Here is a 26,783-nt window from a genome sequence, read left to right as displayed (position 1 = left end):
AGTGGGGTGTAACTAGCTGTCTCAATTATTTCAACTGTAATTTTAGTTTGCCCGCCTTCCTTTTTATCCGTCTTTATCTCAAATTTAGGGTTTGAACGAAGCTTGTGGTGAACGATGGCGAGTGTGATGGTCACACTGGTAGTGCTAAAGATCCCTGCTAGAATGGTAACGTAACAACCTAATCTTTGTCTTCCATTCTCTACCTATCCGTATTCTTTTTTAATTTCTCCTTTTTCACTGCTTTTTTGTCCCAAATATCCAGGCTTAGATAGATAGGAAAAGTTCTTTTGTGTGATCTGCCGCATAACACAGACTAAAACAATGGACCTCGCCTTTTTTGCAGTAGCCAGGATGATGAGTTGCGGCTGAAAGTGGTGAAAGACCATGGAAGCTTCGCTATATGTGAGTTGTGCTATTGGTTGCTCAATCTTTACTCACCACAGTGTTGTCTTTTCCACTAAGTTCCTCTCTTTATTTTTTATGAGTTTGCCTATGTTTGGTGCATGCTCATGTAATTTTGGGGTTTGCTTGAAGTCTTCTTTCCGCTAATTTTGGTGTTTTGAAAGCTGAATGCCCTGCGGTGATTTGAATATAACTCCCTTTTATTTATTTTTAATTATTTGTGAAAGGTCTTTTATCAAAGCTAAGCAAGTGATTGGAATGAAGGGGGTGTCCCCTTAATTTATGGACATGCTTAGACAAATCGGTTACGCCCAAAGTTTTTTGGGTTTAGATATTGATGAGTTGTTGTGTTCGAGAATTTCTAAACCACCAATAGATAGCTTTACGGACTTTGCTTTTCATTGTCGTTGCATTTCCTATCCCCCGATTGTATCATATTAGTATTAGTATTCTTTAATTTTGCTCTTTTACCTGATTGTGTATACGTTGCACCATTCCGTATAAGCACATATGGGTTGGTGATTTTAGGGTGCCATACAATTTTTAAATTAGCTCAGATTTCAATGGAATAACCTGATCTAATTGTTGAGCCTTGGTTTAGCTTAGATGGTTTGATCGCTGCTTTGGAGTCAGTTTTTTTAGTACTATCGAAGGGTTTCGCGGGACCATATATACAAGTATAATTTGCTCTTTTCAATTTTTCATATACTTTTTTTTGCTATTCCAAAGTTTCTGAATTCATTGATGTATAGAGGTCAGTGTTTTTAATTCAGGTTGTCTGACAGGAATTTTAGAAACAATTTTTTTTACTGTGGTGTGATGGAGCTCAAAAAAAGGGGTTGCTCACTTCTCTTATCTGGTCTTTGTTTGTTGGACACTTCCTGTCACGATGGAGTTCTAGGTTCTCTTCTCTTTCATTTGATCGCTTTAGTTTTCTTATGTTCTACCATGTTCACTATTTTAGCTTATACTGATTATGTTTTATAGCTCTTTTATGAGATGGTCTCGATGTGCCTCATTTAATTTCACATATGGGCTGGACTATACCCACAACGACAATAAAGAGGGTTCATTTTTTAGTCCTACGCCTAAGCGACTACTTAAAGGATGTAAGAAAAGGGTGAATTATGAATTAGATATTTTTAGTTACACCTTGTTAGCCATGACGACAGAATCACAGTTGAACTTTTGTTTGAAAGGGACTCTAATTGATACTAATTACTGTGTTTTTCTGTAACCTCTTCCCATTCACTCCTCCAGAATCACCCTAAATCTGTCCTATAATTTTCGGGCCTCAGATCTAACACCTGAGTTTGGTTTCAGTTGGACCAGTTTGGAGAGTGGATTTTTAGCGAGGTTACGGCCGCTTTGGGACTGACTATCACAACCGCTTTTTTCAGAAATGTTTACTGGGGCATTATGCTCAATTGGCACCCTCTCTATACTTTCTTAATCTACTCATTCAAAGCACATTTTTTTAATATTTGAACAAGAAACCTGATTCATTTATTGGTTTGATTGTTGCGGACATTTTCTTGATAACACAGGAGTAAGGCTGTCTATCTCCGAACCCTCCTTATGCTGCAATTTGTAGGAACCATCATGTCACTGGTAATGTGTTGTGAACTTTTTCTGCTCAATTACCTCTTACTTCTTTCCCTTTTTGGGTGTGAGTTGGGTTGTGATATTGGTTAATACCTATCTGCTTACAAGTAATTTCTAACCTTCTCTCATACACGCTTTGATTCATATGGAATCCATCTAATCGGTTCCAAAACAGATTGATTATGCTGTACGTCTTTTTTGTGGGAAATTTCCTCACTTATGTCTGTTGTTGACTGTCCAAGTTTACTAGGAAAGGAGGACATATAAAATATCAGTGTACTTGCATATTTTATTGCGGATAACGCAAGGAGATGTTGGAATTTTGGGTAGAATGTGTCCCATTAGACTATATTTGACGTTATCTTGTCAAAAAAACATTAATTGATGCTACTGCGTTATGGATCGCGATACGGACAGTGGGGGCAGGTTTGTTGTTCAGAGAGGAGGCGTTGAGGGGATGAAGGGGGGTAGTGTTGCAGAGGGAGGGGTGGGGCATGCGTTTGATGGTGGGATAGATGAGCAACAAATGTGAAGGTCCGGTGGAAGGGGAAGGCTTGTTGAAAACTTGAGGGTATGTGGGAGGGGTTTTGTCAATCTTATAACTGATTGAGTAAAACATATATATCAAAGAGCAACACGTGTATATAATTAGTTTAAAAAGTGCTCCGAACTACCAAGCTTTGTGTGGTTTAATAATTAATTGTCTCACATTCAAGTTGTTTGCTAAATGTATAGTTTATTGGCCTAAAATTGTTACCACTACACTATAATAGGGGATATCCGTTCTCTTATCTGTTGTCCTAAGCATAAACATCTTCATTATAGAACCGAAAATCATCATAGCTAAAAGATGAAATTATCCAACGATTTTGGTCATGTTGTAGCGAAGTTAGGGCCTCTATTTTTGATGTGATTGCTACTGTTAGTTAAGTATTTCCACGTGTGTATATTTCTTCCCTTTAGATTAAATTGGGATTTTGTCTTTCTTAAATCAATACTAGGTTGTGAAGCATAAAATGCAATTTAGTCCAGTTTTCTGACTTGCGAATTTGTTTCATTAACTCAATGTTTTAGTTTGAGTTTACTTTAACGGTGATTGCATTTCATGAAAAAAGTTGGAAGATTCTTACGCTGGCTCTTATATTTGATAAAGTGTTTGCCTCATTTGTCCATTGGTGATATTATGACTATAAAATCATTCAATTGGGAAAGTCATTTTCTTAGAGGTTTCATGTGTAAATTATAGGATTGTCCATTGTTAGATATAAGATTCTTGTGAATTTGCTCTGATTTTTTTTGGATTCGGTGAGTAGGGGTACATAAAAGTTGCCGAACAAATGTCTCGTCTTTCTGAAATCATTTTGACTCATGTAACTAACTCCTTATTTGGTTATTTTCGTTGTATTCCTATAAGCACAATGTGGTCTTGAACAATCGCATTCTTTGATTTTTCGTTTATATAAACTTATTCTCATCAAATTTTACTACCGAGAGATTTGTATATGTTTGTTTTGGTTAGATTAGGAAGGATGGTCGGAAAGGAAAAGAGAGGGTGGAAACAAGAGTTTGTGCTTGGTGTGTTCTTATTATATTTATTTGCCTGAGAGGTTTTTCTTAGTTTGAGAAGAAGGGGGTTAGGGGGAGGGGAGGGGAGAGGTTGAGTTTTACAATAAATTACAATAAAGGGAAGGAACAATCTGAGGAGGAGAAGGATAAAGGAAAATAGTTTGTGCTTTGCTTTGGGGGAAAGAGCCAGATGGGGAAGAGAGATTCTATGTTTGGATGTTTGGTTTTTTAGATTGAGAGGATGGTAGAGGGAGGGAGGGAAACAGAGGACGAGAATGAAGAGAGTATGCTTTTTCACACTTTTAATTATTAGATTAGATATAAGCTTGTCTACAATGTGAAATATAACATTCTAGAAAGTTCCTCGCCAGACCGTTGTCGAATAATTAAACTAACACGTATTCTCAAACAGACGCAAAACTGGAATTTGGATGCAACATCTGTGCACGTATAAAAGCTTCGACGTAGCGCTGTTGCTTGTCTTGATTGATGCAGCGCCGAAGGCATCTCCTATCAGCACTACTACAGATATAGGCTATAACAACGGGTAAAAACCGTTGTAAAAACAAAAAGCGGACGTTGTTAAAGCGGCCGTTGTAGAAGGTATTTACAACGGTTTGGTTATTTAATGAAACCGTTGTCTAAAGTATTAACCACGGTAAAAAGCCGTTGTTGGGTGTTCTCCGTTGTGGAAAGTGTTTCAAAAATTAGGAGGGAATAATATAACAACGGTTGTCATATGTATAACCGTTGTTGTAACTTTCCCTCCAAAATTGTGAAGTCTTTTGACAACGGGTTTATGCTACATACCCGTTGTTGAAATTTTTAGTAACAATGGTTCTTAGTTTAATACCCGTTGTTGTAATTTTACCTTCAAAATTGTGAAGACTTTTAACAACGGTTCTTCGTTTAAAACCTGTTATTGAATATTATGCGCGGGTATTTGTGAAAGTTATTCACAACGGTGTTATTTTTATTAACCGTTGTGAAAGATATTCACAACCGTTTTTTTTAGTAACCGTTTTTATTACGAACTCCTAATGTTTTGAAAAATTAAATTTGTTTCATGCCATTCAAAAACCTGCATATATCAAAGAAAGACCAAAGATAAATCACAAATTTGGGTTCATCGAACTCAATAGATTCAATTCAACCACAACAAAGATCATATATATATATATATATATATATATATATATATATATATATATATTTATATATACACTTACAAGGAGTTGAATTTACATGAACTAATCATTCCCTAACTTCAACAAAAAATTTACTAATAAGCTGATCTAAGCTCTGAGTATCATGCATTTTCTAAGACGTAGTTGCCCAACATGTCCCTTACCTCGCCTATATCTATACTTGAGTACTCCTCAATCTGTTGTGACGGGTTGATTACATACTGCGGAAAAAACAAAGAGAAGACATTATTGTAACAACATCAATGACTGCATAGCAACATCATGGTATATATATCAGCAAGCAAGACAACATTAGCTCTAATTTAAAAAAAGTAATAAACACATTATTAAATTACTAACATTTTCTGGAATAATGATATATCTTCGCCGAATAATCTCCAACATGAACCGACAAGCGTAGTATCCACATTGTATGCTATCCGGCTGGCGAGGGACCTATTATTACATAAAAAAAACAGACGAGAGAAGGCTCACATCAGAATCTTGAACTTTAGGTATTGTATTAGTATTAAACACAGATTTTTGCACTTAATGTTATTGTATTTGAGCACGTACCCCTGTTATCGTAATAAAATCAGGGCCAACATCAGAATCTTTCGTGGGTTGATCCTGCTTGTTTGCTCTTCTCTTCTCAAAGGCCCTTTTTTTTAAAAATAAAAAAGGAGGCAGAAACTCATTTTTTAGTAGTACGGATGTCATTAACTGAAGCTGCTTGCCAAGAATGTAATGTGTCAGCAATTTTTATCCCAACAATAACATGTGAATTGAACTTAAATGAAAATAATAGAATAAATGTTACCATGTCAGCCTTCTCAGACTTAGTCTTCCTTTTCTTCTTTATCGGGGCAGTTTTCCCATAATATTTCGTTACTCCAACCTGTAACGGGACGCCCCTCAAACGACCTGGATGTTCGGGTCGGCCGATCGCTCTAGCAAGAACGTCATTACGACCACTGGGAGTGAATTTCCCTTCTTCTACCTCTTTCAATACGTTGTCCTATAATATATTAAATAAACTTCAAATTATATTTGTGACTAAAATAATAAAGTTAGTAATGAACTTGTCTTAATAAAATAATGCTTACTATGTTGTCCAACACTTCCTCATCATATTTGTCACGCGACCGGGATCCTTTAGGCGTGTGCCCTTCTTTATAAGTTACATGCCGATCCACCTCTTTCACTCCCTTTGCCACCTACACATTAACATGGTAACATTTATACATGTAAATGTGTATCAATGCAAGTCCAAGTGCGATTAAAAAAATAAAGTCTCACAGGGGAATAATGCATGCTACTTACGAGGTTCTCTTCTATCTTTCTGTAACCGCCTCGAGAACCATACCATTTCCCCTTCTTGCATGAAATGTTAGTACGATTTCTTCTGCTAACGGCCTTCAAATAATTATATAAAAGCGCAAGTAGATGAGATAATAAAAAGATTATATAAAGGACTCATTAATTAAAGAAATGATAAGTAAATCGTTAAAAGGCGAGGATATTTAACCTGAAACTTCTCAGTAGTTCTCATCTTTTTGAAAAGATCCCATTGTTCCTGCTTGATGGTGGGACACTTGTTTTCCGGTGGGCTCTTACGCATCTCCCCCGTTGCCTTGTCCACATACAACCAATCCCTAGCAACGTCACACCTCCACTGCCTGTGGACATCCGCTGCCTTATGCATTAAATACTCATCATGGCTTTCATCAGGTATAATAAAGCCTTCCTTTACACGAGCCAAGTTTAACTCCGCCAATTTTGGATTCAAATTTCTAAAATCATCTAAATGGATAGGCACAAACTGTCTTGTGCAAGTACCAATCCAACTGGAGAAAAGACCCGCATTTGGACCAGTAGGCAAAACCCATCTCACTCCATGTTATTTCGAACGGCTGTTTAGCGGCTATAGCTGCAAGGACTTTCTGGCACTTCGTAGCGCCCCTCTCACCAGGCTTATTATCCTGAGGCTTATTATTCTTTTGACTTCTTTTACGTTTTTCACCCATGATAATCCTAAAACCCAAATATGAATGATATAGGAAATGAACAACTTAACAACGTACATGCAGAGTATTATCTAAAACCCTAAACCCTAATAGGATTGAAAATTTAAAACAACAGATTGAGCTTCTAAAATCCTAAACCCTAATAAGAGGAGTGAAGTAGATGATGCGGGATGATAAAGATAACAAAGAAGACGAAAAACAAACAGATGCATGAAAAAGAAACAAGATGATCGTCTTAAAACCCTAATGACGAAACACAAAATGAAATATGTCAAAAAAATCATTGACAACGGGTAGAGGTACTACACCCGTTGTTGAAAGTATTAACAACGGGTAATTTAAATATAACCGTTGTTATTGTTGAACTTTTTTTTTTTTTTTTTAAAATTATCAGTAATTCCATTACGGTCCAAACTCAGTAACAATACATACCGTAACAGAAGCACCATATACCGCAACATTATTCAAAGCAATTTCAACACCAAAGATCCACATCTAATAATAAGATCAAGAAAATAAGATAACACCAAAGATGCATGCATACCGTATATCTAAGCTACAGGATTTACCATGCCATATCGCAACATTATTCAAAGAATGACCATTATTGATTTACCAATAAATTAAACCATCAAATTATTGGTCTGAAAATGACTCAAAATGTTGGTCGTCCATATCACTGTGTCCTGATGAACTATCTCAGGATCGGGGACGTTTCTTGGATGTCATAGTTTCTTCGTTAACCCAAATACCTTCACCATGGTCATCACGCATATAGATGCTTTCAGTGTCCTCATTATCAGTGTCATCATCGTCGAAATAAGATACAGTGGTAGACTGATCCATTCCCTCAAAAACGACATCCTGATCATCATCACCATTATCGGATGGACTACTCCTTCTACTCCTTATAGACAGTACAACAGACCACTTCTTATCCATAGGATCGGTGACATAGAACACTTGTTTAGCTTGGGATGCCATTATGAAAGGATCATCTTATTATTGCCAACCTTACCCAGATTGACCAACGTAAATCCCATCTTATCCTTTCGGACACAATGGATGTTGTTATCAACCCAGTTACATCGCAACAAAGGCATTGTGAAATCAATGTAATCTAGTACCAATATTTCTTGAATAACACCATAATAAAGGCATTTTCCCCAAATAGGCTTTTTATCTTTTGAAGTAGCAAAGTGCATTGCCTCAAATTCAGAACTCACACCACTATTTTGCATTGTGCTCAACTCATCTTGCTCGCGGGTGTAAAAAGTATATCCATTAATGGCAAAACTGTTGTAAAAGGTGACCCTGGCATTTGGACCTAAACCAAGACGTAGTAACCTAGGAGAGATGTCATCACCAGTTTGATCAGTACACTCTAAGACAATATTCCTAAACCACCCTGCAAACGTCTTCGTATGCTCGTTCGCAATCCACTTCTCGGCCTTGTTTTGGTGATCGTATTTGAGCTCATCTTTGTGTTGTTGAATATAAGGTTTCACCTCATCTTCGTTGTTTAGCACATACATGTGTGCTAAATGCAACATTTCACGTGTCACAATTTTTTCAACCCGGCCCCTAATACCTTTTCCGGTCATCCAGTCACTATGACGATTCTTAGGAACGCCAATCAACTCCTCAGGGGAGAGATGAGCGTAACAATATGAAAGAGCTTCGTCTAAAATAGCGTTCAAAGAATACAACCTTTCGGACGATACCGATTAGATGTATAGTCCTTGTAGACTTTCATCAATCTTTCGAAAGGATACTTGTATCTCAAGTACACGGGCCCAAGGTACAAAATCTCCCTAACCAAGTGAATGGTCAGATGAATCATGATAGTGAAGAAAGAGGGTGGAAAATACATTTCCAATTGACAAAGAGAGGTTACCACGAGGTCCCGCATTGAATCCGCGTCATCGGGATCGATGACTTTTCGCATATGGATTTGGAAGAAGAGACAGAATCTAGTTATAGCATATCTTACCTTTTCAGGTAAAATGGAACGAATAGCCACAGGTAGTAATTGTTGCATCAAAGTGTGACAATCATGTGATTTTAACCCGGTGAGTTTTAGGTCTTGCATCGACACTAGGCTTTTGATGTTCGACGAATAACCATGTGGCACTTTAATTCCATTCAAGCATGCACATAACTCTTTTTCTCATTCCGTGAAAGGGTATAAGTCTTTGGCGGTAAAAATATACGATTACCTCTCTTCTGTGGTGCCAACTCTAGCCTAATACCCATCATTTTCATATCTTCCCTAGCTGCGGCGTTATCCTTTGTTTTACCAGGAACATTCAGAAGGGTATTGATAATATTATCACAGACATTTTTCTCAATGTGCATGAAATCGAGGCAATGCCTGACCTCCAGGTCAGGCCAATATGGAAGTTTATCAAAAAATATGGATCTTTACTTATAACCACGAGTAGACAATTTAGAGCCGCTCTTCTTCCCATAATCTATCTCAATATGCTTTACTTTCTGATAAACTTCATGCCCACTCAAAATTCTAGGAGGTTGACGAAGTTCTTGTCTTCCATTGAATGCTTTCTGCATCTTGCGATAACAATGGTCATGATACAAGAACCTCCTATTTCCCATATACACATACTTACGAGAAGACTTCAAGTATTCAGACTCGATATCCTCCCCACACAATGGACAAGCCTCTTTCCACTACAACAAGTCCTATCTCTAATGACGTTTATCTAGTAGCAAAAATAGAAATGCCACCATAGTTATACTTAAGGTGGCATTTAATTTGGCAAATGTTCTAAATGCACTCATAACCTATTATTTTTGGCTATGTGCGCTTAGTCACTCGTTTTCTGCCCTCACATAATTCATTGCACTCTTTATTTGACTACCCCTTCCAAATAAAACAAAAACTCCTATTTACTTTGTCCAAAATACAGAAAACCCTAACTTCAAATCCGATCGCTTCTTTCACCCAATTCCCACAGGTTTGATCTTCCCTTATTCCTCTTTTTTAATGATCAATCATATCCTTGTAATTCATTTGTCAATTTGTTTGATTTCATTTGTTACCCATTAATTTTTTGTCAATTTCTGATTTCATTTGTTACCTATTAATTTTTTTGTCAATTTCTGATTTCATTTGTTACCCATTAATTCTTTGTCAATTTTCAGAAATTACTTCTTTTTTTCGTTTTTTTACTGGTTTAATTTGTTTGATTGTTTGATACTTATATGTATTATGCTTAATACTGCTAACTGCTCTCGATCCTGATGGTTTGAATTTTTTTGATTAATTTTTGCTTAAAACGGTCTTAAGTTAAGACCTCTCATAGTCTCCCTTTTCATTTTTACATTATTCAAATCGATTGTGAGTACCTCTTAACTTAAGATCGTCTGAAACTAAGAATTTGTATCACTTTTGTTCTTATCCTATCTTTTTGTTCCTTTCTTGTTTATGGAGTATTTCAATATTGCGTGTTGGGTTTGGGCTAAATTGCCAAAGAAAGCTGTTTACGAGTGGTTTTAAGTATTTGTGTATGTAAGCTAATTAGGTTTTCGGAATAGGTATTATGGTTCTTAGTTTGGTGGTATGGGGTATCTTATTTTTGGGTCGATTTATGATCGATTCTTATCTTTTGTATTTATTTGAAGTGTTATGAATCGAACTTTAATGATATATGAACTTCAGTTCTCTTACTAGTTTACTGTGTTTCTCTGTTTTTCTGCTGGCAAATTAGGACATGGCTTTTGTTTATCTGGTTCACTTTTTACTCCGCTCGATTTTATCAAACTTTTCCACCCCGATGTGATGCTTGTTAGTTGTGATTTCTGGGTATGCTGATCAGCGAACGTTTCAACAGTTATCCTTTCTGGAGTATAAGCATACTTACTGCATTCCTGCAGTCAATAGCTAACCAAAAGGTAAATGAAAGTAGTGCTTGCACTTCAGTCAGATGGAGATATATAGTACTTTCAGTTCTTTCTTTACTATGAGTATATAACTAGTTTTTAAACTTAGAATAGAACCATGACTTGTTTTATGTTAAATTAACGGGTCAATGAAATTGTTTGTTGATAATTACCATGATATATAATGGCTTACATAGTACTTTTAGTTTACTTTATAAGTAAACTTACTGGTTGAATCATGTAGAGTGTAAATGGTGAAATGTTGTACAATTTGGTTTATGATAGTTAATGCGAAAAGAAATATTATCTTGCTGCTGCATAGGCTTTTTCACCATGCTGCTTCTAAAGTACTCCAAATCATGCTATATAACTATGTTTGCTGATTTAAATGTGTTTGCTGAAAAGAAATATCATCTTACTGCTGCATAGACTATTTGTTTCCATACACATGTACATTATTACTTTTGATATAAATCTGTTAGCTTTCTTCTGATGTGTCAACCTTAGTAGCTAGTACCATAAGAAGCACCCAAATGAAGTTTTATTTTTCTTTCAACAGAAGGTTTTATTAGGTCCGCTGTTAGTAAGACCTTACTACTTACTAGCACGTACCATAGTGCAAGATAACCATTGTTTTAACATTAAAGTCCACAAGTAGCAACCCTTTTTTTTCAAGAGGAGCTAGCCTTATTTGGTAGAGATATCCTTAGTCACAGGCTCACAGCACATAGTTGTCGCCATCTTTTACTTGTTTCATATGAATGACCATAAGAAATAGCAAGTCTTTTTCCTTCATTTTTTACACTAACATAGATAATCTCTATATTATTAGGTAGTCTCTATATTAGGTCCAAAGTATTTATTCTCGTGTAAAATTTATAAGTGATGCGAGAAATGTTATTGGGTTTCCTTTGCGCAGGTCGGAAGGTCGGATTATAGCTAAAGATGCATGGTATTTTGGTTTCGACAAAGCCTTCTTAGCTCATATTTAGAAGCTGTGCTGTGAGATCAAGGCCAGAAATTGAAGCTTTTGTGAATGTTGTAATAGCTAATTTCTAGCAATTTTGACTTTTGGATGATTGATACTAATATAAGTTTAGACTATCTTTTGATTAAGTGTTACTGGATTGAGTTGATACTCATCTAGTCATCTAAGCTTTTGTAATGACAAATTTTAATTTCAATATTATATGCTATTATTTTACAAGTTTTTTCCTTTTTTTTATTAGGTACATTTTATTTTATTCATAAAAAATACTAAATAGCCAAAAGGCTTTAAAATTTAAAAAAGAAAAAAAAACAATGGCACGTGTTTCAATAAATAAAAAATTTTATAAAGGAAAAAGGGCGGATCTCGAAATTCGTACAAAGGGATTAGGTGGCGTTTATGTAGCTATTTACCAGCATTTAAATAAATGCCACCAGGAACTTTTAGCGACATTGCATCTAGCGGCATTTGGTCAAATGCTGCTACAGTCTCTCGCGGCATTAACATATGCCGCCTAAAGCAAAATTAAACGCCGTTAAAGATGTGCATTGTTGTAGTGTTCCAATGAACTGTGTGCCCAGAAAGGTCGCTATAAGCCGGATAGTCAGTTATTGTACACAATAACATCGCTCTCAAATTGAAAATTTCGTTCTTATATGCATCAAATACTTCTATCCCACTATCCCACAACAATCGCAAATCATCTAGAAGAGGTTCCAAATATACATCTATATCATTTCCAGGTTGTTTAGGGCCGGAAATTAACAACGACAACATCAAATACTTTCTTTTCATGCACACATATGGAGGTAAGTTATAAATAGCCAACACTACTGGCCAAGTACTATGTTGGTTACTCATGTTTCCGTGTGGGTTCATTCCATCAGTGGACTGCGCTAGACGTAAGTTTCTAGGTTCATTGCCGAACTCGGGATACTTAGCGTCGAACGATTTCCATTGCTTACCATCTGCCGGTTGTCTTAGCTTTCCATCATTTATTCTTCCTGTTTCATGCCAAGTTAACATTTTTGCATCATCGGGATTCGCATAAATCCTTATGACTCTTGGTATCAATGGAAAATACCACAACACCTTAGCCGGGATCCCTTCCTTATCCTTATAACGCCACTCCAAACATTTAGGGCAATTGGTTAAGTTTTGATATAATTTCCGATACAATATGCAATCATTTGGACATGCATGTATTTTCTCATATTTCATACCCACTCCTCTTATTAGTTTTTTCGCCTCATATGTCTTAACAGGTAGAACATTACCATCAGGAAGCAACTCCTTTATCAAGGCTAAAAAACTAGTGAAACATGTGTCACTCACCCCATTTGCCCCCTTGATATTATACAACTTCACCACAGCCGACATTTTTGTGAACTTACAACCAGGATACAGAGGTGCTTCAAACTCACACAACTTCTCATACATGTTGTTAAGGTCATCCCAATTACTAGTGTCATCACCTACATCTTCAAAAGCAATGGACTCATCAACATTCTCTTCATTATCTATAGACCCAACATTCAACTTCTCTACTTCCAACTCTTCCAACTCAAAAAACTCGGCAAACTCAGGATCATCAGTTAGCCTTTCGTGTACCTCAACATCATCTTCTTCAGAGTTATTCTCTTCCTCTAATGATTCCCCATGAAAAATCCAACGTGTATAGGATCGACTAAATCTCCACTTTTCTAGGTGTATTTTAACGTCCGGAAAAGCCATATAGCTAATATTACCACATCTTTCACAAGGACATACAATACTAAAAGAACCTTTCAAATTGTTCGAAACGATTTCATAAAATTCAGCTAAACCATCCTTGTAGGTGCGGTCACTCATATTTGCATCAATCATCCAAGTTCGAGTCATTATTCTACATTCGTAATAATAGGCAACTAATTCAGAAAATACAATAATAGGCAAACAAATAAACGAAATTCAGGAAAGCAATTAAGCTAAAATATCAACAAATTAGATAATAACCCAAAAAATCCTATATCTATAAGTGTTGCTAAGAAACATATATATACCTGATTGATAAACACGATGAGGGAGAGAAGACGGTGACAACAGTGACGGAGATGAAGACAGAGAGACGATCAGGGAGGAATGGAGGATGATATAGTAGCAGTATTAGCTTGTGTTTGTGTTTTGTAGCGTATAGCGAGAATAAAGCAACTGTTGTTCTTAAGATTTTCATAACATTAATAACAACGGTTATTGAGTCTGAAACCGTTGTGATTACTTTTCATAATTTTGCGCCAAATTATTAACAACGGTTAAAATTTATTATAGACTCAACCGTTGTTATTAATTTTTATATTAACAACGGTTTTTCAAGTATGACCCGTTGTTAAAAAGTATTAACAACGGGTTCTAATATAACCGTTGTGATTACTATTCATAATTTTGCGCCAAATTATTAACAACGGTTAAAATTTATTACAGATTCAACCGTTGTTATTAATTTTTATATTAACAACGGTTTTTCAAGTATGACCCGTTGTTAAAATAAATAACAACGGTTAACAACACAGAACCGTTGTAATTAAGTTTGGTAAAATTCGCGGAATCAATTCTACAACGTGTTTTGATGATTTTCGTGAATAAGCGTTGTTAAAGGGCCGTTGTGGTTGCCTGTATTTGTAGTAGTGCAGGGAATCTCGGAAATGTCGTACTACACCGCACTTGGAGTAAAAGTGGCAGTCTTGACCATAAAGACGACTAAGGTTGTTTTGTCAAGCACTAAATATCTAACCTATGGCGAAATCTGGAGTAGCATGTTTAGCTGCTAATTGGTGGTTGAAATACGACGAGTATTTGATAAAATCATTTGGTGTTGGAAAGTTAATGAATACTATGATGATGCAGTTTATTGCACCACAAGAACCTATTTTGGAAGATATTTTAGTGATGACAACTAATGACAACAAGACAATAAGTTACTTGCTATATTGTTTGGGCTCCTGTAGTCATCTTTAACATTTGACCAAATGTATTTTAGTTGCTCTTCCTCTCTCATGTTGTCGTCTCCTTCTTTGGTTCTGTTTGCCAAAAAAAATGTGCCTTGGTGTCATTGCACCGCCAAGAAGAATGTTTGAGTAGTTCAGCAAGGCTTCTTGGCAAAATCGTGTTTTCAGTCATTTTCTCCTTCTTTGTGGTGACTATTATGCACGGTCTACCATTTGAGTATATGGACCAATTCCTTTTTTGTTTCCATACTCCCGGCTTATTTTCGCTTATTCCCGGTAGATCGGAGCAACAACTTGCGCTAATTGTACTACAAAATCGCATGAGCTATACGCATATACCCTCATTCTAATTGTGCTTGTATAATTATGTCTAATTGATAGCCCGCGCCTCTTTATAATATAGCAATAATGACGTGTTCTGCTGGAAATCTTTGAATGGCACTGCTTCTATGAACTCTATTCCTTGCGAATGTTAGTCATACTTTCCATCTATACTTTCTAGCGAATGGCAGTTGTGCTAATTTAGTAACAACCGACTAATAGATGCACATTAAATATCCTGTATAATTAACTATCTTTTTTACAAGACTATGTTGCTCACTTTCTATGCACTATTTGCTTTGGCGCATCATAATCTCAAAGCTAAAACTGCAAACAGGCGTGGGATTATAACTTCGATTTTATTACCCCAGATCGGCAGGCTTATACACAAAATGTACTAGGCACAGAACTGTTAAATATTCGTAAAGTTTCCTCAAATCTTACTACGCACAGAACCACAAATCGGGGCTCCGCGCCCGGGAGGGCGCGGCGCAACGACTAGTATTTTTTTTTTTTTTTTTGAGAAAAGATCATTATCATTAATAAAAAAGTCATACGACATCTACAACATATGCCAAGCTCAATCGGATACAAATCAATTACAACCATAGGAAATAAATTCTTGTTCAGAGAATGAAACACTGCAACAGAGTCTCTATCATCGATTCGCCGCAAAAGGCTTTCATTCATAAGAGGGTCTCCGAATCTTCCTTGACAAGTATCCATTTCTTCTGACGTGATTGATTGTAGCCATGAATCGGACAAAATATGTAAAACCATATAACGATCTATAACAACGCTTATCTTCTGCTGACTTATTAGAAAACTGCAAACGAACCAGAAAACGAAAGCTCTCAAGCTGAGAGAAGGACACCACCGATAGACGGGGACAGAACCCTCAGAAAGAGAGACGAAACAAAAACGAAACCAGAAATTAAACAAAAACATAAAGGAAACAAAGCGGAACACAGGAAAAAAACGGAAGCCACCGCCTCCCTACTAACCCACACGACCGCCAGATCCAAGCACCACCCTGCCACACCACCTCAACAAACTCGTCTGATAAGACCCGAACAGCCCACATACACCACGCAGAACGAGAGGAACGGGTAGACCCGTACGATCCAGAACCGGGTGTGGGTAAGAAAGGGGAGGAGGGTAAATCGGAAGAGAGGAGACGGGTCGCCGGAGAAAGGTCTTGAGAGACCCCATCCCCGGCGACATGGTAGGGGGTTGATGGGTGGCGGTGGGAGGAAGGAGGAGAACGGCGGCAGCAAAGGGGGAGGATTTAGGGTTTTGTTTTTAAAGAAAAGGGGGAGAAAAAACTAGAGAGAGAAGGGGTTGATACGGAGTATTTTAGTATTGCAGATAATTCGCAACGACTAGTATTTTGAAGTTTATAAAAATAGTACAATTTTGTCAAAAAAAAATCTCCCCAAAACCCTACTCCTCTTTTTCTGTTCCTTCTCCTCTCTAACCATTTTTACCACAAAAAGCTCAAATCTTTACCATTGAAATGAACAACAATGGCGTTTTCTCCTCCGTCACAACTTTCTCTCAACACCCAGAATTTCTCGTCCCTTCTTTCTTCACCAGGTTACTCCTTCTACTACAACTACTGCTGCTGTTGTTCCTTTTGTTTCTTCATCTTCAACCCTAAATTACTCAACTTTTACCCCTAATTTTCACCGCTTTTATTCATCTGATTCACCAACTAATACTGGTAAATCCCCTGAAACATCGCTTGTAATTGATATTTTCTCAAAACCCTTGAATCATGATGAAATTAAAAAAGAATTAGATGATAATAATGTTGTTGTTAGTATTGATTTAATCAATGAAGTGCTTAAACATCTGGGATCCCAACCCGATACCGGGAGTAAGTTATTTAATTGGGTTTCTAAGATCGATGGAAAAGATGTTGTTTTAGGTTCAAATTTTTATAATTTGATGTTAGGGATTTATGGTAGAAATGGTTTTGCTAAGGAATTTTGGGATTTCTACGCTTCGATGAGGAAAAAGGGTTTTGGGATTAAAAGAGGTGCTTATGATTGTGTTTTAGAGAGATTTGAGAAGGATGGTTTGGTGGGTGATGTGGAGAAATTGAAAGGGTTGTTTGTGAAAAATGCATCGGTCGAAACAGTGGGTTCTAGGGTTAAAAGGATTGTTAGGAGGGATGTTTGGGATGAGAGTGTTGAGAAGGATTTGAAGGGATTGGGTATCAATTATTCGACTAAGTTGGTTAAGATGGTGTTGGAGAAGCTTGCTTTCGAGCCTAATAAGGGGTTGATCTTTTTTAGGTGGTTGGATGATACAGGAGCCTTAGTTCAGCTGTATCAAGCTTGCTCTAATGGTGATAGAGGTCCAACAATGGAGTTAGACGAGTGAGTTTGAGAGAAGAGAATAAGAGAGAGAGAACAGAGAAAATTGAAGAGAATTGTATTTGATTATTAAGAATGAATGAAATGATTACAACATTCCTATTTATATGAGATTACAGCTAACAGCAATAACAGATTCTGTTATTTGACAGCTAAGCAATAACTAATTCTGTTATTTGACAGCTAACAAATGCCTAACAGATTTTCTTAACAAAATTCTTAACAAAATTCTTCTAACTGTATCATTACTTCCTCCTTGAAAACTTGACTTGTCCTCAAGTCAAATGAACATCAAACTCAGGAAACTGCTTCTCAAAACTTTCAGCAGGCTCCCATGTAGCTTCTGAAGCAGGATAACCCTCCCATTGCACCAAATATTGTACTTGTGCTCCATTCTGAAACTTCACTGATCTCCTTTCTAAAATGGTCTGGGGTTTGGGAGAATGTATGTGTGATTGCCCTTGAAGCCATGGAGGAATGTGAGCAGCCATAGGTAGAGTGCCATGAAATGTTTTCAACTATGATACATGAAAAACATCATGTATCATGGATGCTGCAGGAAGCTTAAGCTTGTAAGCCACCTTCCCAATTAGAGCTCCTATTTGAAATGGCCCATAGAATTTATGAGCTAGCTTCCGACTACTTCTCTGCTGCACTGTTTGTTGTTTGTAGGGCTGAAGTTTGAGCCACACCCAGTCCCCTACAGCAAAACTCCTTTCTGATCTGTGCTGATCAGCTAGCTGTTTCATCCTCCCCTGAGCTTTTACCAAGTTCTGCTTCAGTAAATTCACCATTGCCTCTCTTTTTTGCATTGACCTGTCCACAGAATTCACCTTAGACTCCCCTGGTAAGTAAGGTAAATGTAAGGGTGGTGGTTGATTGTAGACTATCTCATAAGGAGTATGGCCTGTAGCAGTATGGAAGTGGGTATTAAACCACCACTCAGCTAATGGTAACCACATACTCCAATCCTTGGGTTGCTCCCCACACATGCATCTCAGGTAAGCTTCAAGACACCTATTAACCACCTCCGTTTGGCCATCTGTCTGTGGGTGATAGGCTAACGATAGGTTGAACTCAGTCCCATGCAAGGAAAAGAGAGATTTCCAAAATTGACTTAAGAAAACTGAGTCTCTATCACTGACTATACTCCTGGGCCAACCATGTAGCTTGAATACATTGTCTAGATAAACTTGAGCGACTTGAACAGCAGAATATGGATGGAATAATGCCATAAAGTGAGCACATTTGCTTAATCTGTCCACTACCACCAGGATCACCTCTTTACCCATGGACTTAGGTAGCCCTGTTATAAAATCCATAGAAATGTCAACCCATACCTCTTCAGGAACTGGTAGAGGTTGAAGCAGCCCAGGATAAGCCACATTCTCATTCTTTGCTGCCTGACAAACCTTGCATTGCTTGACAAACCAACTAATATCTTTAGACATCCCCTTCCAGTAAAATAAGGACTTAACTCTCCTAATAGTGCCATCCCTTCCTGAATGTCCAGCCTCACCAGATGAATGATGCCACTTTAGAATTTGCGTCCTCAAGATCTCATCCTTTCCAACAGCTATCTTCCCTTTCCTTCTTATCAACCCATCCATTAGTGTGTAATGCTTGACAGACTGTTGCTGTTGGAGGGACTGGAGTATGGTATTTAGATGCAGATCATTAGAATAGCTACTCTTAATCCTTTGCACCAAATCTGAGTCTACTAAAGAAATGGCCAAAAATAGAATCTCAGATGCAGTGACCCTTGATAATGCATCAGCAGCCAAGTTTTCCTTTCCACTTCTGTAAACAATCTCATAATCAAACCCCATCAATTTAGACAACCAGAACTGTTGAAAGGGAGTAGAAATCTTCTGTTGTAATAACCATTTTAAACTTTTTTGATCAGTTTTGATGATGAAATGTTGGCCTGACAAATACTGCTCCCATTTTTGGACTGCGAATACAATGGCTAGAAGTTCTTTTTCATATACTGATAACTTTTTCCACTTGGGTCCCAACGTCCTGCTAATATAGGCTAATGGATGTCCTAGTTGCATTAGAACAGCACCAATGCCCTCATTTGAGGCATCAGTCTCAACAATGAATGGTTGAGAAAAGTCTGGTACTGCCAGTACAGGAGCAGTAGTAAGTGCATCTTTCAAGGCTTCAAATGCTTCCTGAGCTGAGGTGGACCAAGAATAAGCTCCTTTCTTAAGTAGATTAGTCAGTGGTCTACTGATGATTGCATAATTCTTTACAAATTTTCTGTAGTACCCGGCTAATCCCAAAAAACTCCTCAATTCTTTAACAGACTTGGGCACTGGCCATTCAGCTACAGCTTGAACCTTTTTAGGGTCAGTTTCAACCCCCCTACCAGAAATAAAATGCCCTAAGTACTCCACTTTTTCCATAGCAAAAGCACACTTAGACCTCTTAGCATACATGTTGTTTTGCTGCATTATACTAAACACCAGCTCCAAGTGTTGCCAATGTTCAGCTTGAGTTTTGCTGTATACTAAAATGTCATCAAAGAAGACCAAAACACACTTCCTGAGTAATGGTCTGAAGGTTGCGTTCATCCAATTTTGAAAAGAGGCAGGTGCATTGGTTAAGCCAAAAGGCATTACCAAAAATTCATAGTGTCCCCCATGGGTTTTAAATGCTGTCTTGTACACATCTTCATAGTGCACCCTTAACTGATGGTAGCCAGCTCTCAAATCAAGCTTTGTAAAGATTGTTGCTCCTGCCAATTCATCAATCAATTCATCTACCACTGGAATAGGGAATTTGTCTTTGACAGTTCTCCTATTTAACTCTCTGTAATCCACACAAAGTCTCCAAGATCCATCCTTCTTGCCAACCAAAACTACTGGTGATGCAAAGGGACTAGAACTGACTTGAATGATCCCACTGTCCAACATTTCTTGCACAAGTTTCTCAATAACATCTCTTTTAACCAGTGGATATCTGTAAGGTCGAATGCTTACAGGTTCTGAGCCTTGTAATAGAGGTATTCTGTGATCAAACACTCCTCTAGATGGAGGCAATGCCTTAGGTTCATCAAAAATTCCCCTGAACTTTTCTAAAATCCCAAGCAATGTAGGATCTTGTGTCTTATCTGGGGTTGCCAAAGCATGAATCCCCATTTCCATGGCCTGTCCTAAATCTTCCACCCTTTGAGGAACCAACTGTAACAAACATAATTGTGTTGATTCCATCAAACACTTGTCTGCGTTTTTCCCTTGCAACATCTTAATCTTCTGAGAGTGAACTCCTTTTAAGACCACTGTCCTCCCATTTAACTGAAATTGCATGACTAACTTCTTGAAATCCCATTGGACAGGCCCAAGGGTACTGAGCCACTGAACTCCCAACACCATGTCACAGCTGCCCAAGGGAATAAGCAAGGCATCTGTCACCAATGTCTGATTCTGCAGTACCCAACTGAACCCTCTGCAAATATTTTGACAAGCCAAGTGGTTTCCATCTGCTACTGTTACTGCTTGAGGGGTGATTGTGTCAATCTTACAACCAAGCTGTTGGGCTAATGCTAAGTCCATGAAGTTATGGGTACTTCCTGAGTCAATAAGAATGTGTATAGGTTTCTTGTTGACAAAACCTACTACCCTCATAGTTTGATAGCCTGGGTTCCCTGACAAAGCATTAACAGATATGTAAGGCTCATCTAACAAAAGTTCAGGTTCCTCCATTTTCTCCTCACCATGCACTAACTCTTCCTCAGAATCTCCTGTCTCATCATCCCACCCTTGAACTTCTACAGTAAACACTTGTTTCTCTTTGAAAGGACACTTATGATTCCTGTCATATGGCTGATTACAATAATAGCACTCTCCTTTGGCTATCTTATCAGCCCTAACATTGGCAGGAATATAGTTCCTTTGCCTAGGTTTTGGTGGGTAATTATTAACAACATTTTTAAGAGGTGGCATGTTTGGTGTAGGCAATAATGGGGGCTTTGATGGCTGTTTAGTAAAGGAAGAGTAGGACTTATTAAAAGATGGAACAGCAGACACATGTGCCTGAATTGCATCCTCCTGACATCTAGCAAATTCTATTGCATTCGCCATATTAGTGGGCTTAAAAGCTCTAACAAAGGGTTTAATAGTTGGTTTAAGACCCCCAATAAAACTGTCCAAGAAGAAATTATCAGGCAATAAAGGATTCTTTTGTTGCATCAAGCCCTTGAGTCGTTCAAATTCATCAATATAGTGAGTAATTGAAGTGGTTTGGTGTAATTTGTTAAACTTTTCCACAATATTATAGCTAAGATCATCTCTAAACCTTGCAGACAAATCAATGACAAATTGTTCCCAACTAGCATTATTATGGACAAACAAGTAATTAGAAGCCCACAATTCAGCTGTACCCACCATGGTCAAACAAGCCATGTCAACCTTTTGAGAATCAGCAACTTTACACAATGCAAAATATCTACTACACTTTTGCACCCAAGTAACAACCCCACTACCATTGAAAGAAGGAAATTCAAGTTTAGGAACAAACCCTAATTGTCTGGTTGATGAGCCCAAACCATTAGAAGAGTCTGAAGTAAGAATGCCATTACCCTGTTGAATGTGTTGCTGCAAATTCTGGAACATACTCATCATTTGCGTCATATTTTGGCATAATTGAGCATTCTGCTGAGCTTGTTCATCCAATTTCTTTGCTTGATCTTGAAGCTGTTGTTGTAAATTCTTTACTTGATTCTCCATTTTTGCTTTGCTGCGTGTTGGCGCCAGGATACCTTATCTGATACCAATGATACAGGAGCCTTAGTTCAGCTGTATCAAGCTTGCTCTAATGGTGATAGAGGTCCAACAATGGAGTTAGACGAGTGAGTTTGAGAGAAGAGAATAAGAGAGAGAGAACAGAGAGAATTGAAGAGAATTGTATTTGATTATTAAGAATGAATGAAATGATTACAACATTCCTATTTATATGAGATTACAGCTAACAGCAATAACAGATTCTGTTATTTGACAGCTAAGCAATAACTAATTCTGTTATTTGACAGCTAACAAATGCCTAACAGATTTTCTTACTAGAATTCTAAACAAAATTCTTCTAATTGTATCATTGGAGGAAAGTGGGTTGTTTAAGCATGATCGGGTGACTTATAATACGATGGCGATTGTTTTGGGTAGAGAGGATTGTATTGATAGGTTTTGGAATGTTCTTAGGGATATGAGGAATGCTGGGTGTGAGTTGGAGAAGAGGACTTATATTAAGGTGTTGGGCCGGTTTATTGATAGAAAAATGATGAAGGATGCTGTTGGTTTATTTGAGTTTGTGATGGATGAGGCAAATAAGCCTTCCCGGCAAGATTGTACCTTTGTATCACGGAAACTTGCTACAGCTAAGGAACTTGACATGGAATTGTTTTCTAGAGTTGTTAAGGCGTTTACAGGGAAGGGTTTAGCTTTGCAAGATGCTATGTTGGATTCTGTGCTCAAATCGTTGACTAGTGTTGGGAGGATGAAGGAGTGTAAGCAGCTATTGGATGCTATGGTCGAAGCCGGGTTTGCACCTAGTGGGTCTATGAAAGCTAGGGTTGCTTATGATCTCAGCAGTTCTAAACTAAAAGACGAAGCAGATGAGTATATGTAGAACCTCGAGGGTCATGGCTTGGCCCCGGATTACAAGACATGGTCTTCATTGATTGAAGCCTTGAAGGGCATTGTGTAGCTGGCGATTTTGACACGGCTAGAGATTGTTTGGAGAATATGATCGAAAAGCAGGGAATTTGTCATGTAGGATATTTTCTTGATATGATCATGAATTCATACTGCGATAGGTACAGAGCTGCTGAAGCATGCAAAATGCTCACAGACCTTGTTAACAAGAAATCGAATTTTGAACCATGGCATAATACATACAAGACGCTAATCACCAAGCTTCTCGGTCAAAGAGGCTTCCAAGATGCCTTGTCTTTGCTTGGTTTGAAGAAGAAAAAAGGGTTTCCTCCTTTCGTGGTTCCATTCATCACATATATTGCTAAGAAAGGAACTGTGGATGAGGCCATGAAATTTTTCAAGGGGATGACCGTGAAGAGGTACCCGTCCAACAGTATCTTTATCCGGGTATTTGAAGCCTATTCCAAGGAAGGAAGACACAAACAAGCCCAAGACCTCCTTGCCAAATGCCCCAAGTACATTCGGAACCATGCTGATGTTCTCAATATCTTTTCTAGCATGAAGACTGAAAAACCTGCCGAGCCGAAGCTTGCTTCTGTGGCTGCTTAGGTTACATTTATCAAAATATTGCATCAATTTCCCCAAAAAATTAATAGTTTAGCTCATCTTCATTTCTTTACTAGTAGAGCTGATTAATCTGTTCAGCTGTAATGCCGTCGAAAAATTTGTAGTGTAGCTCATCTTCACTTCTGGTATGTTATTCCTTGTTATCCTAAGTCAAATTTTATTGCCCTGAATTTTTCAGTGTTTGTTCCACATGCAATAATACAGTTCAGTCACTGTAATCACATTTTTTTCTCTTGTAAACATGTCAAGGTTTGTATGTACTTTAAACCCTGGTATTCTAAAAGAAATAACGGGAAAAACTAAGTCGAATAAGATCATTGTAAAGTGTACAACGTTTTCATTCCCAAACCACGTTATGTACTGTAGCTTGTATAATGACGAAAATAATGAGTAGTTCTATTTTATCTTACAATGGTTTTACATAAGACCAACTGATTGAAGATAACAAAGAGTCGACGAATCTCCGGTAGGAATCAAACCAATGACAGTGATCTGATCTTTATCTTCAAAAAATACCCTTTCACTTGACAGGGGCTTCCAACGGGGCAAAAAGACAACTATGATCAACTTTGATTTTCCAAAGGAAACAAAATAATCAAGTAGAGTACAAACTTATCCACAGTAACTTGTGGTCTAAACTTGAAGTAGTAGCCTCTTTTGTAAACCTGGCAAATGGGTCAACTTGGTCGGATTTGTGTCAGGTTTGGGTGATACAATCCAAACAAATGAAGCTGATGCAGATCTCAACCAACTAATTTGCGCGCCAAAAGTCACTTAAATGGGGGGAGATGAAAATGTTACCAAATTAATAATCACCAAATTCAGAGATAAGAAAATGTCAGATATGCAAAACAGAATGAAAAGAGGGAATATGTGTGCTGCACCAATAGGATTGAGCCAGCTTATGGAGTAAGGGTGGAGGCACCTCAAGTACTACCTTATTAGGACCACTAAAATAATGTAGCCGTTTAATTAACTACTCCCTCCATTCAACTCTACTTTACATGTTTTCTTTATCACGTTTTCCAACGCGACTTTTACGCGGTAAATATATTTAGCTACGTATTTGCAAAAATTATAAAAGTTTGATATTTTTAATCTTATCTTAATAAAAACAAGAACATTTAAAGGATTTCTGTGTAGCCACATCATCATTGCAAGGTTTTTTAATTTTTTTTAAAATTCCGGAAATATGGGTCCCACGGAGAAAACTACGGAAGTCATTACAAAATAACGTTTGTTCTGATGTTATTTGCGAAATTGTTCGGAACGTACTGATTTAATTATTCGAATACAACAACTAATGTAGTCTACCATGAAATTTTCCAACATTTGGAATGATATTAGACTACTTTCGTTAATTCTACAATTATGTTTCTTCAATTTGATTGTAAACCCTTTTCAAATTTGATAACTATTTCCATTTTATAGCGATATTTATATTGTTTGCTTTTTATTATTTCCCATATATTGCATTTATTATATACTATATACTATGTTTCACGTTACAACACCGAATTTGCGGGGTTTATATCACATATTTACAACATGTGCAAGTTTCAATCCCTTGCTTTAGCACGCGTTTTATTCTATTATCAATATATAAAAGAAATACAAAATAAAATATCCATGTATATTACTTAACAATTTTTAAATATTTACTTTCAGTGATTATAAGTTCATACCCGTGCAAATTGCACGGGTTGAAAACTAGTGTACTCTTAAAGACGAATCAAATAAGATTCCACATAAATATATTTTAACATATGTATCGAGAGAAAATTGAATTTAAATGTCCACTTGTGAATAGTGTGCAAAAGAGAAACATGCAAAGTGGAGTTGAATGTAGGGAGTATATGCCAAACAATGAGCTGCCTTGGTACTATCATATTCTATGATTGTGCTCCAAGTAAGCTTCACTATTTAAGTACGATCCTATGTCAGAATAAAGCATTCAGAAAGTTTACTATTCTGGTGTATTTAGGAGTTAATTCCCAGGTGAATCATTCACTGCAGAATTTGCTATGTACTAGCCTATCAATTTCATTAATTGTACATCTATTCTTCCCTTATTTACATTTATTTCCCTGCTTTTTGTTCTCTTTAGAGCAAGTGCAAAGGAAGAACTTTTTATAAAGTTCTTCCTTTACCATGTCATATTTTGGCAATCTCAAGAATTAAGAACCTTTTGTCACAATGGGAGAACTTTAAATAAAGTTCTTGAATGAGCCACACTATTTAATTATCAATTTTAATTTATTGTTTTATAGTTTATTTTACAATCTATATTTTATTTGTGTATTTTTTTTATTTTAAACTTAATTTATCATTAGATTTATTCAACAATTTACTTTATTTTGAATTTGGACCAATTTCTTTTTTTAAGTTTAATCATATTTAATAAGTTACGTGATTAAAAAAAGAAAATTTAAATTTTTATAATTTTAAAATACATGACAACATAATAAAAACGAAACTTAAAAAATAAACAAAAAATAAAATAAAACTTAAAACAACATAACACATGAAATTAACAAATATTTGAAATCTAATTAATTTATCTCAACTATTCCTCCAAACCTTTGCCAAATATGCTCAACCAAATCCGCTTTAAGTTGGTGATGAGTTTCACGATCACGAACCTCCGCACGTCTTTGAAGCGTAGTCCGAAATTCTTCAATAGATCCTTGACTGTATGTAATAGGACTTTCATCAATATCAGGATTAAAGTTTGTAACTTGATCCCCTTCATCTTCAACAATCATGTTATGCATTAGTATGCAAGCATACATTATACTAGATTTCATGCCCGGGCGTTGCCCGGGTAATATCGTAAGTTATTCACAACACTGATTTCATAATATTTATCTTGAGGCTGATATTAAAAAAATGTCAGAGCGATGCACAAGATACTTAATAGTGTCTTTTAGAATATCTTGAGCTATTAGCTCAACTATGAGAATGATTTATTTAAAAAATATCATTTGCTAATAGTTTTATGGTTTTACTCTTAAAATAACAATCAACCACTTATTGTTAGTTTTATGTTAGCGGTACTGCTTGAATTTTTTTTTCATGTTTTTCGTGCAATTCCTTTCAATTGTTGTACGGAAAATGACCTTGTCGTTAATGACTTTA

At 36.9% G+C, this 26,783-nt stretch overlaps 1 protein-coding gene, 1 long non-coding RNA gene and 1 pseudogene across 3 annotated transcripts; all 3 read left to right on the top strand.

Annotated features, from left to right (window-relative positions):
* Window positions 1–342: 342 nt before the first annotated feature.
* LOC141627469 (uncharacterized) lies at window positions 343–2,172 on the top strand. 2 transcript variants are annotated; one of them, XR_012537027.1, is made up of 4 exons: window positions 343–402; window positions 1,188–1,303; window positions 1,726–1,816; window positions 1,950–2,172. It is a non-coding gene; the product is annotated as an uncharacterized LOC141627469 (long non-coding RNA). The 2 variants fall into 2 exon arrangements; XR_012537026.1 differs by lacking the exon at window positions 343–402 and adding an exon at window positions 1,024–1,079.
* Window positions 2,173–16,504: 14,332 nt separating this feature from the next.
* Window positions 16,505–17,415, top strand: LOC141630218 (pentatricopeptide repeat-containing protein At3g02490, mitochondrial-like; the record flags this gene model as incomplete). Its single annotated transcript, XM_074443073.1, has 1 exon — window positions 16,505–17,415. A coding segment is annotated over one exon (867 nt), but the record flags the coding sequence as incomplete, so codon positions are not given.
* A 4,770-nt stretch (window positions 17,416–22,185) lies between these two features.
* On the top strand, window positions 22,186–23,863 carry LOC141630217 (pentatricopeptide repeat-containing protein At3g02490, mitochondrial-like; annotated as a pseudogene).
* Window positions 23,864–26,783: the final 2,920 nt, after the last annotated feature.

The sequence above is a fragment of the Silene latifolia genome, chromosome Y, assembly GCF_048544455.1.
Source record: "Silene latifolia isolate original U9 population chromosome Y, ASM4854445v1, whole genome shotgun sequence".
NCBI classification, from domain to species: Eukaryota; Viridiplantae; Streptophyta; class Magnoliopsida; order Caryophyllales; family Caryophyllaceae; genus Silene; species Silene latifolia.
Note: the sequence above shows the minus strand (reverse complement) of the source record. Positions and strands in the feature narration are given on the sequence as shown.